General features: G+C 38.8%; 1 protein-coding gene across 2 annotated transcripts; it reads left to right on the forward strand.

The window, feature by feature from the left end:
- Positions 1-1559: 1559 nt before the first annotated feature.
- On the forward strand, positions 1560-10151 carry LOC108665566 (beta-ureidopropionase). Of its 2 annotated transcripts, none has more exons than XM_018152339.2 (10): positions 1560-1664; positions 3535-3659; positions 3974-4078; positions 5959-6113; positions 6359-6453; positions 6769-6975; positions 7247-7371; positions 8371-8563; positions 8829-8915; positions 9797-10151. In XM_018152339.2, exons 2-10 carry the CDS (start codon positions 3544-3546, stop codon positions 9890-9892), a joined length of 1179 nt encoding a protein of 392 aa, XP_018007828.1. In that variant the 5' UTR covers positions 1560-1664; positions 3535-3543; the 3' UTR covers positions 9893-10151. The 2 variants fall into 2 exon arrangements, with proteins under 2 accessions (XP_018007828.1, XP_018007827.1); XM_018152338.2 differs by having other exon boundaries at positions 1569-1664; positions 3481-3659.
- The last annotated feature ends 1855 nt before the right edge of the window (positions 10152-12006 follow it).

The following is a 12006-nucleotide window of genomic DNA, read 5'->3' on the forward strand; positions in this document are numbered from 1 at the left end:
AAAAAAAAAATTAAACAGAAACTTAGACTTACAATTTGTCAATTGGATGAAGGTACTACAAACAAGGCCCACAGAAAACAATTATCGAATGCCAAGTCTCCTCAATTGTCAGGGAAAACGATCAATTAGCATCGAGTACCCCAAGAACAGAGCAGCTAATAACACACGTCCGCCCGACAGCAAAGCCCGTAACGGAATCTAACAGTGCGAGTGCGACAGCGATGTAAAGTTTAAAGTTCGCGTTCATGTTTAAAGAGCGTAGAAGTGCGGACAATAAACTCTGAAGCAGCTACCTAGACTGAAAGTAAGTGCAAATAAAATTATTGTAAATGCAAGATAAATATGGAGTCTATGGATTTAAATTGCTCAGCGTTTAATCCCCGACGCTGTGCTAAATTAACTGATACAAATTTTCCAAAATTTTTACATTTATTGCAGGTAAAAACGCGGAATGGCGAGTGCCAGAACTTTAGTATTAAAAAAATTCATATTACATTTTGATCATTACAAGGAAAGATAAAAATTGGTGCATTGACGTGCAGTAAAATGCGTGTGAGTAAGGTTAGTGGGTGTGGAAGTGATTGACGGCAATAATGCTCATGTTGAACAGAAGTTGACGGGTCAACACTACGTCTCGGACATTTGAACAGTTAGCTTGCGATATTGGAAGAGCACTTAGACTAGTAGAGATAAATAATAATAATAGCGGTTTCAGCACTTAGTAGGCCGTAGGCCTGTCGCTGATTCTTAACATCGCAGAATATTCACATCATTTTGCGGTCTCTAACTCGCAACTCACTGCTACAATTCTGCTGTGCTTAACCGCCTGGCCTCCTTGCCGATTCTGACCAGAAACTGTCGCACAGAGCTGGGATCGAACCCGCGCCTCTCTGCTCCAATCTTGGTACTCTGAACTTTAACAACTGGGCTAAAATACTAAATAAGACAGGATAGAAAAACTAAAATACCAAAAGTGCCATAGCTGCATTTTTAAAAAGTATTGTGATGATTACTTAGAAAATAAGGGATGGATAGTATCATTGAATGGCTTTTTCTTAGCCTATGCCTCAATTACTCTCCCCTTTCGCTACCCTGCTCCCTTACCTCCCGACTTCACCCTTCGTTCCCCCCCTGTCGTAAATGAAGTGTCACTGCGTATGTTCAAGTGTGTACGCGAGCACGATTATGTTAGTAGAAAAAACGCTCGTGTATTCAGGAAAATGAAATGTTGTTGTGTCTGCACATTTTAACCCTCGAAAGAAACTTTGAATGCGAACCTGTTAGGCATGATATTTGGCATTTCTCAATGACCCGTCTGAATATCTTGTATATCATACACTATCATCTGCATAAAGCTTATAAAAAATCGATGAGATGTATTCAGGATAGTAATAACTATTTAAATCTCCGTAATTTCGTCTTTTAATTACAAAACATAAAGTAATAATATTGAATGAATTCCAGCGCTCCTGAACGCGCTCCTGAATTCGTTTCGCGCATTATCTCGGCCGTGGAAACGTCGATAAAGGTTGAGCGTTCACACAGAGCGAGTTACCAAGTATAGCGAGCTGGTGCCTGTTGTAGAGCTGTCTCCTCAGTGCCTCCAACACTGCCGTGTCGGGCCCGGTCACAATATTCGTTCTCCTTACGTTGTTGGAACTGAGGTAAGAATTTTCCCATAAATGAATTGAGCTGTTTATATGAAAAGTGAGCATTGCGTTATGCGTCAAGAGCAAATGATGCTGGCAAAAACTGTGTGCGTTCCTAGACATAAATAATTGAGTTATCTTGTGTATTTGATATAGATGTGAATTTTGATGAGTTTAGAGCTAGAGAAACTAAATGCAAATGATAAAAACGCATTAAAATGCTTTTGATTCATTATTCAACACCTTGTACTGACTTTTCAACTATTAGAGCTTAGTTTTCTTAAAATGGATGTTCATAAATACTAAGAAGATGCGTGTACAAACAATCGTCCACTGATGCTAGGCGTTAGCATTGCGGTACGTGAGCTGCAATACAGATGATGTGACGAGCCTTTCATGGCCATCACAGCCTCTCAGTCAGTGAGTGAGTACCATAATCCGCTATACATCTGATATACATACAGTGGCTATACATAACCCGCTATACATCTGATATACATACAGTGGCTATACATAATCCGCTATACATCTGCTATACATACAGTGGCTATACATAACCCGCTATACATCTGCTATACATACAGTGGCTATACATAATCCGCTATACATGCGGGCTTCTTAGCCACTTGCAGCCAGATATGAAGATGAAGTTAGAGGATTGAACCCATGAGATTCTGACGTCTCAAAACTAGATAATAAAAATTATTTTTACGACTTATAAGGTAATGTAAAGCGATAACTAACCATTATAACCATTATTACTCTAACTAGCCGTTATAACCATATTATTACTCTAAAGATAGCAACAAGATGCGGTAATTTAAACTTATTGCAGGAGTTTCAGTTTGTTTAAATCATTCAATTTTGAACACATTGGTCACACAGCAACAAACTGCGTGAATGTATTGCTCTCGTAATAATTTCCTATTAGTACAAATTGATTAGCGCACTTGAATAATAAAAAATACAGTTATGTCAGATTTTTTTCTGTCTGTACATTAAAGCGTTGCAATTAATTCTGACCAATGCCAGATTGCATCTTATTATGGAAGGTCGGTTTTTTGCACTTTGAACGCTTGAAACTTGAAGTGTTTTATCGGCAGCTGTGTGCACTCATGCAGTGTCGTATTGGTGGCAGAGTGCGCTCAGTGTTGTATTGGTGGCAGAGTGCGCTCAGTGTCGTATTGGTGGCAGAGTGCGCTCAGTGTCGTATTGGTGGCAGAGTGCGCTCAGTGTCGTATTGGTGGCAGAGTGCGCTCTGTGTCGTATTGGCGGCAGAGAGCGCTCAGTGTCTCATTGGCTGCAAAGGACAGTGTTAAACAGCCATACGAGTTCCCGTCTTCACAACGATGAGCTCAGAACACCGATCTGTATTCACGGTAGCGATCTGATTTAACGTAGCTGTTAGACATTCCATAGCAATCTTCATATACGACTGGTTGTTGACGATAATTTGCGATAATTTGGCAAATTAAATTTTGTTTATGTACTGAAAATACACCAGTATAAAAGTTAACCAGAAACGCAAATTCAATTTCTAAGAAAAAGTTATAACATGTGTTACCTAACCTGTGTGTGTACAATACTATTTACCTCAATTATTGCAAGTTTCATAGCGAGTAAAAAAATTGTATACGGGGACTTAATGGGTTGAGCCGTATTCATCCAATGAAGTGATCGCAATTAATGTGCGAAAAAGCTCCTAATAAATTTAGAGGACTGAAACTAACTCTAGTGATTGTATAAATAAGCAATTACGAAGCCTGTAAAAATCCATGACAAATTGTAATTATTATTGTTTTTCACCCCATTTATCATTGTTTTATATTAGACCACAGTTTGATCGGTTATTGTAGTCCGAATAAAAAGACTCGTGTTGGCCTAGGCAGCGATCATGTCGTCAGGAGACAAGCAGCAGCAGCTGACCAGCGTGGACGAATGTTTGGAGAAACATCTCCCGCCTGCTGAACTGGCCGAGGTCAAGAGGATACTTTACGGACGAGATGTGCCGTGAGTTTACCCATAAAGTAGGCAAAACTTCGGTTCTTTTTGATGGAAATTAAACTCGAGATAAAATTATCTGAGACTGAATAATATGCGATATATTGTGAAATGATGTTACTTATACTCTTTGGTAGAGCATTATGAACATTTCGTCGATGCTGTACGAAAAAAAAACAGGCTAGTGTATGTGCTTTGTTCCTGAATGGTCGAGGACCCATTTGCAGAGAAAATGAATATTTTTCGTTAATCTTTAGATGGATTGCATCCAAAACACTGCTAATGCTGACAGTAACTGTGGTTTAGTATTAAATGTTGCGCAGGCGCATAACGCTGCCACAGTCAGCCCTGGACGCCGCTCAGGAGGGCAGCTTTGAGATCAAGGCCTTCAAGTTCGATGCTGCCAAGGAAGACATAACAACTCCTCGGTGAGACGCAAAAAAATGGTTTTACTTGTTCTTTAATGAAACCTACAAATAACTTGCAGTTTGTAATTTAATAGTTTTAAATTCCATTTTAGACAGGTCGTTGACATATGATAGCCTAGTGCGATTTCTTTGCTGCATGGTACACAGTGACACAATTTTGGACCCTGAGGCAACACCGCGAATAGAAACTAATTCATATAATAATAAATATGCAAGATTAATAATAGTTCTGATAGTTCTGCAAGACTAATAAATTTTACTTTTGGAATTTCTAGATGACAATATTCTTCTCTTCTCAAGTCTTGCTATTAAAACTGAAATAATTTTTCCATCCAAAAAATGATACAAGAGACAAAAATTTTGAAATTCTTCGTCACATACGAATTGCTAATTATTTCTATTTTTATGATGTTGACTTCAGTTATGTCTTCAAAACAAAACAAACATATTTAGTGCTATTGATTACTCTCAGTCCTGTTCTATGCCTATGTTTTTTTTACGAAAATCGTATTTTTAGCGCATTTTCTCATTTATGTTAAAAATGCACTATTGTGCTCGCCATGTCCGTCCGTCCGTCTGTCCGTTCGTCTGTCTGTCTGTCTGTCTGTCTGTCTGTCCGTGACTTCAAGTTTTCGTCGACGAGAAAATGCGCTCTCTGTCACTCACTGCAGTGAGTTTTGAGTTATATTTTTTTTTACATTTGATGCCCTAATCATGTCATTTCACATTTTCAGATAGAGCTTTTTAAGTCATCAGAAATTTAAAATCAAGAAAAATGTAAAGAAAATTCACAATTATTTCATTGATGCGCAATGCATACAAACGGTACTCGTAAACCAGTGCAGAGGGCCGCATCCGGGCAGGAAGGATACCATTACGCCTGAAGAAGGATGCAATTTAGAATTATTGACCTATAAAACATACAAGTTGGCCTTTAGGAAATATTCTGTAGCCATAGTTTTAGAAGTAGAATCAGAATATGTTATAGTGCATTAAATTAGTTTTCTTCTTTCAACCTAAGAAGCAGCTTTGCTCAAACATGACCTCGTTAATTCGAGTAAAGACAAAATTTCACGGCAAACTGTTTGGATAAAATTGGATAAAAAATTTGATATTACAACGTGGAGGTATGGGAAAGTGCAATGGAAAATTTCCCGTTTTGTAACCTCCTCCTCCTTATCATATCATGTCATATCCTTTTGATGTTGACGCTGAAGAATAGGCCTGATGTGGCCTTATGGCCGTCGATCTCATGAATATTAGTGTGTCTAATTTATTCTAGAGCTGGGAGTCGAAAATGCTTTGTGATTTCGTAGGTCACATTTATTAAAATTTAACGGTAAATTTCGAACTTCAGCAATTGATACATTTGTCCGAATCGATTTAAAAAGTTTAGCCTCTCCTTCCGGCGTTTTAGGTGTGAAGATTTTTAAATCATTGCACATTTTTAAACGAAATACTTTTCTTGACAACACTTGCAGTTCTTATCAATTAGAAATTGTCAATTAAGTTTTTTTTCGTAGTTTTGGCCATATATCTTCCAGTTTAAGTTTGATTTCTTTCGCGTAAATTAAGACATTCAATTGATTATGTCTGCATCATTGAAATTTTGTAACTAATAACTGTGCTGGTCTACAAAACGTCTTCAATAAAATATGATTAATTTTGTTCCATTCCTTTCATTCTTAAATTCTCATTTATCTTATGATTTGAGCGATCCGAAGATTTTAATACTCATACACTCTGACGTCAGACAGACACTATAAGTATTCCACTCGGGAAGAAAAAATCTCTTTTCGACAATCTTTCACCCTCATTTTCAGACGTTTTCTCAGCCTTTTTGTAGTTTGTACATTAATTTAATGTTTGGCGTGGTGCAGCGTAGTGCGTGTCGGACTCGTGCAGAACAAGATCGTGCTGCCCACAACGGCCCCTGTACAGCAGCAGCGCGACGCTCTCCTCGCCCGCTGTGCCACCATAGCGCGGGCCGCGGCAATGGCGGGGGTCAATGTCTTGTGCCTGCAGGAAGCTTGGAGTGAGTCTTGTGTTTCTAGAAATGTTTTCAAGGCACAACCTAGACTTTTATTTGGAACTGTTTTTTATTTAGCTGGTGTTCATGATAAAAAATCTCCCAATTGTGTTTTTCTTATAAACAGCTTAAATGACCCTTATACATTTTCATTTCCACATTTATTCATCAAAAAGTAATAGTTAGATGCTTTAAATATATTTGAGCGATATTGTTGTGGAATTAATCGCTGAATTTCACCAATTTTTCAGACATGCCCTTCGCCTTCTGCACGCGAGAAAAGCTACCGTGGTGCGAGTTCGCTGAGCCTGCAGAAGACGGACCAACCACGCAGTTCATTCAGAAGGTAGACATTTGCTGCTCAGCTCCTTCTGACGTCTGAAGTTAGCACCAATTGAAACATAAATGTATATTTGGTGTTTATTTATTCATTTTATCTTGGATATTAAAATCTTGATGAAGCCTCATTCTTCTCCGCGATTGTTGTGGAAAAACATGCAATCATGTACTTTTTTAGCGCATTTTCTCATTTATGGAAAAAATACACTATTGTGCTCGCCATGTCCGTCCGTCCGTCCGTGACCTCAAGTTTTCGTCGACGAGAAAATGCGCTCTCTGTCACTCACTGCAGTGTTAACTGAGTTATATTTTTTTTACCTAGATTGCGCGAGAGCACAACATGGTGATCATCTCACCCATACTGGAGCGAGACACCAATCACGGCGACGTGCTGTGGAACACTGCGGTGGTGGTGAGCAATACTGGCCGCGTCATCGGCAAGTCGAGGAAGAACCACATCCCCAGAGTGGGCGACTTTAATGAGAGCACCTACTACGAGTCTGGCAACACCGGGCACCCCGTCTTCAGCGTCAGTTCCTTGATCTAAACAGTCAATTTCCCCATTGGGTATTTGATCACTTAAGGATACTTTATGAGACGACAGTATCGAATAAATTCCAACAATGTCAGTGAAGATGAAGAACTTCTTCACGTTAATTTAAATAGCCAATAAATAAATTAGAAAACTCCTGATAAATCAACATTTGAACTGAAAAATCTAAATAAAACGAGTAAACAGTAAGAATATATCACTACTTCTTGTACACTTGTTCCAGTAATGAAATGATTGTTCATTGCAGACTCAGTTCGGGAAGCTAGCCGTGAACATCTGCTACGGACGGCATCACCCTCAGAACTGGATGATGTACGGCATCAACGGCGCTGAGATCGTCTTCAATCCTTCCGCTACTCTGGACGGCCTCAGGTAATCGCAATTCATAAAAAAATCGCAATTTCATCTGAATGAAGACGTCGCAATATTTAGAATTAACGTAGTAGTAATATTCTGTCTAATTTCCGCCATTTTTATACTAGCACTCGATATTCCAACATTTTACCGTTTGAATATTCGAGAAGATTTCAGAGAATCATGATATATTCACTAATCTCGTACTTTTTGTCTTTCTCAATTGGGTCGCATTTTTGCGGCTACAAGGTGTTTCCAAGCAAATATGCAAAGAAACATTCATGAGAGTAAAGTACTGAAAAATCAACTCGTATACATAATGACTGTACAAAAAAGTAAGTTTTTTAGCTGCAATGAAATTACCAAATTATTGCGAGAAAGAACAGATTGCACGTCCGCTACGTTATAATTGCGACCGTTGTTACGAGACCGAAACGTATGTGGCAGTAGGATGCTCAGGATGTAAGGTGTACAAATGCTCACTATGCCCACAGCAAAAATACCTGTCACAATACCCTTCATTGAGGAGTATTATTTTTATTGGTGTGTGTTTAATCAGCATCAACGTAACATGTAAGAATAATACATGCAAATAATAGAATGTTTTTTAATCATAATTTTGATGGTGAGCCTTGGGGACGTCAAAGCTAATAATGTTCTCATAATAATAGTGGTTTCAGCGTTTAGTAGGACGTAGGGCTGTCGCCGATTCTTAACATCGCAGAACATTCACATAATTTTGCGGTCTCGAACTCGCAACTCACTGCTACAATTCTGCTGTGCTGCTTACTGCTTAACCGCCCGGCCTCCTTGCCGATTCTGACCAGAAGCTGGCGCACAGAGCTGGGTTCGAACCCGCGCCTCTCTGCTCCACTCCTGGTACTCTGAACTGTAACCATTGGGCCACCCTGCCCAAGTTGCTCTATCATACATATCTATCATTCCCTGCTTTAAAGAACATCATTATTTATTTTCTATCAACTACATGAAGTTTAACCCTCATTGGTTTTTACACAGCGAGCCTCTGTGGGGCGTCGAGGCCCGCAACGCGGCCATAGCCAACAGCTACTTCACGTGCGCCATCAACCGCGTGGGTACAGAGCACTACCCGCGCCCCTTCACCTCGGCAGACGGCCAGCCCGCGCACCACGACCTTGGTCACTTCTACGGCTCCTCCTACGTCACGGCTCCTGACGGCTCTAGGACGCCTGTACGACATCCATATTGCACTGTTCATTTGAGGGCATTACTATTAGCGTTACAGTTGGTATTACTTAAGATTAACGCTCGCAATTGTACTGTGCGGAAACCCAAGAATAATTTTTTTTTCAATTCGATGCTGGGATCACAGTTTTGGAAGTTTCAAGCCTTCGTCAGAAACTTATGTAGAAAACTAATAAAGTAAAATTATTAGCAGAGTGCGAGGTAGCCATAACTATAGCAATGATGTTTTATAACGTTTAATTGCCTCGCAGGGTTTGTCGCGCACCAGCGACGGCTTGCTGGTGGTGGAGATGGACCTCAATTTATGCCGCCAAATCAAAGACAAGTGGGGCTTCAGGGTGCGTATTGCATGCATAATCTCAATATCCTGAGACCCTCATAACTACTCAGTTTATATTCTTACTTTTTATATTCATACATGACTTATATCCAGTATAACTATAGTATGGGATAGAAGCGTAGAACAAAGTCAACAAATTGCGACACTAATCTAACTAATCAACTGATCTTTATGGAAGAATAATTAAATTGAAGGATATGGTTTTTCAATAACGATGTAGATTAAAGATCCTTTCAAAAGGCGAAAGGCGTATCAGGCCTATTCTTCTACACCGAAGATACTATGCTATTATACTAATCGAATGCAAGGCTCATTTTTCTGGCGATTTATACTTTAAAATATAGATCGCTCGGTGTTTGCATTGCTGTTAGTCAAGGCACTTCGATAATGGCTCAAGGCCCTAGAATATAGTCGACAGTAACTGATTTAACTTGACTCTCATCGCCTTTTACAAAAGCTTTAGTTTATTTTTGTACAATTCGTCTTTGATAACTATCCAAAGATGGCGTACAGCAGTGCCGCAGTCAATGGCTGAAACGATTCATTATGTTGACAATTTTTCTGATTGAGGAAAGACTGTATTCACTTCAAAGTGGATAGAGGCCTTCCATAAAAAATTTAGGTGACAAAGAGTTTAAAATTTAAACATTAACTCATTAACTCCAAAATTTTACTCACGTCCTCGGCAATGTTTATCAAAATGAAAACCAGTATAGAGCTGAGTTCAGGTACTCGAAACAGAGTTGCGAATTCAATGATAAATTAAATTTCACTCGCAATAAGAAAATGTTGCTGTTTTGAATTCTTGCTGCTCTATTACAATAACCTACGAAGAATATTATAGTTGCAACAAATATGGCTACTGCATCTGTGTTTCAGATGACCCAGCGGCTTGAGCTGTACGGACCGCTGTTGTCGGCGGCTGCTCGGCCCGACTTCAAGCCTCAGATCATCTCCGACTCCTTCACTGACTAGTGATACTAATAGGTCGTTATGGCAGACAGTCCATGTTTTATGACAATCGTGATTTTATTGAAAACATCAATGGCAATGATCAAATTATATTGTATTATTGAATGAAACTCTTCCATACTTCACAAGTGAAGCTGATAAATTCATCGCCGTATTCACTCATCGCTATATGCCTGCGATAACTAAGTAGAATACCTACATAAGAATAGGAGAATTGCAAAAATGTTAATTTTACGAGTTTAATAAATCTTTTACACAATGAGCTGGCTGGTATGATTTTCCTGCAGCCTAGTCATACATCAAGTGTGAGATCAGATGACCACAGAGCGCTCAGGATGGTCAATTGCAGTAGAGCTGCCATCGCTTCGGGAAGGCTCGTAAATTTTCCAGCAAGTCGTGACTGAAAGTAACTCCCGCACAAACAGTTAGCGGGATTATAAATCATCTGCTCGATAGGTCTTGTTGAGTTATTCGTATGAGATAAATAAATTGGCTCTACCGATACAGAATAATGCTAGAATGTGCGTGTGCTGTTTGAATTATTTCCGATAACCCTCGAGTCATTAATGTAATTCGAGTCACTACCCTCATACAGTCATGGAATTGGGAGGGAAATGCCCTCACATTTGGAATGCCCTCACAATTATGAACTCACATCCGGTTGAGTGTAAAATGAGGAAATTTCTCGAGTTAATTTATCATACACGAGTTAAGTTGCCAAATTCCACGAGTTAAGTTGCCAAATTCCACGAGTTAATTTGCCATTCATATTTATAGGGAGACATTAGCCACGAGTCTGTTACTTGTCATAACTAATGGAAAGAATCTATAGTTTGCTGTATAAAGAGGTCTTAATATACGTAAAATTGTTTTGAATCATTCTACAGTACTAACCAAGCGAGTTTTCAAGTCCAAATGCGCTAAATGTGCATGATTGTGGATAATGCCTTGTCAGTTTGACAATCACACTGTCTCGAATTGCCAGTCCGAAAAGGTTAGACAAAAATTATTAATCAGTATTCTAATGATGGAATATTCACTTTAAAATTTACATATTAATATTATGAACGGCTACATATTACCTGTCAAAAGCATGGATTATTATTACGCACACCAAAAATGTACGTATCTTAATAACGAGATGGTGACCACTGTTCGGCTTCTCACTTATCGGGCCAGCTCTGTCACCAAAAAATTGCGATAGTGAAGATATTCCATCCAAGAACAATTGAAAAAAAAAAACTGTATGGTAAAACTACAGTTATGGAATATTGTCATCACCTTCACACAGCAATGCATTTCATATCATTATGGCATCGTGCGTAGGTGGGCACAGGGCAAGTCAACTGCCGAAGAAAACAGTGGAGGTTTATTTGTCATGGTCGCTACAAGAATTGGAAAGTATTCAATTTTGAAACAGTGTGAAGGAAGTGCTGGATTGAATTAGCTAACACAATTGATTCGGTTTAATTAAGCATCGAATCCTGTATGAGCTGATTACATACAGGATTAAATCTACAGTGATATGAATAAGAGAAAACTTCGAGAACAACTATTCAGCACATTGAAGAAATCACTGACATACATAAAAAGTGCTCATGGATGACAGCTCGATATGCTGAAATCAGGGATCTCGACCTTTCTTAAAAAGCTACTTGATATACCAAACAGCAATATTGCAAGAGGACTAACGAAATAGAAATTGAGCACTAATTTGCGAGCAAATGGGGAAATTGAATCTCATATACGCAAAGAAAAAGAATTAGCAAGCGAGAGTGTCTCTGAAGCGTTTAATTGTATAATATTGCATCGAGTTACAATTAAACTGCGATTTTCTAATTATAAGCTTGGAAGCGTTTAATATAAAGTTATCGCTTCCTGTATGCGTTGACCTTGGGATATAATTAACTGGTCGGTTAGTGCCGATGCACTCATGCGTCGGTGGAGGTTGGATTGAGAATTTTTGAAATTGAGGAGCCTGAAATACCTTATTTGGCAGGAGTAGGTTTTCAATTTCAACTATATATAGGAGGCAATTGATACGTTTAATTATCTATTGAATAATAGAATTTTAATGATATTTTCAATGTATTATTTTTTGAGGTCTAAAAATGGTA

This window comes from Hyalella azteca, unplaced genomic scaffold (assembly GCF_000764305.2).
Source record: "Hyalella azteca isolate HAZT.00-mixed unplaced genomic scaffold, Hazt_2.0.2 contig10368, whole genome shotgun sequence".
In the NCBI taxonomy this organism is placed as follows: Eukaryota; Metazoa; Arthropoda; class Malacostraca; order Amphipoda; family Hyalellidae; genus Hyalella; species Hyalella azteca.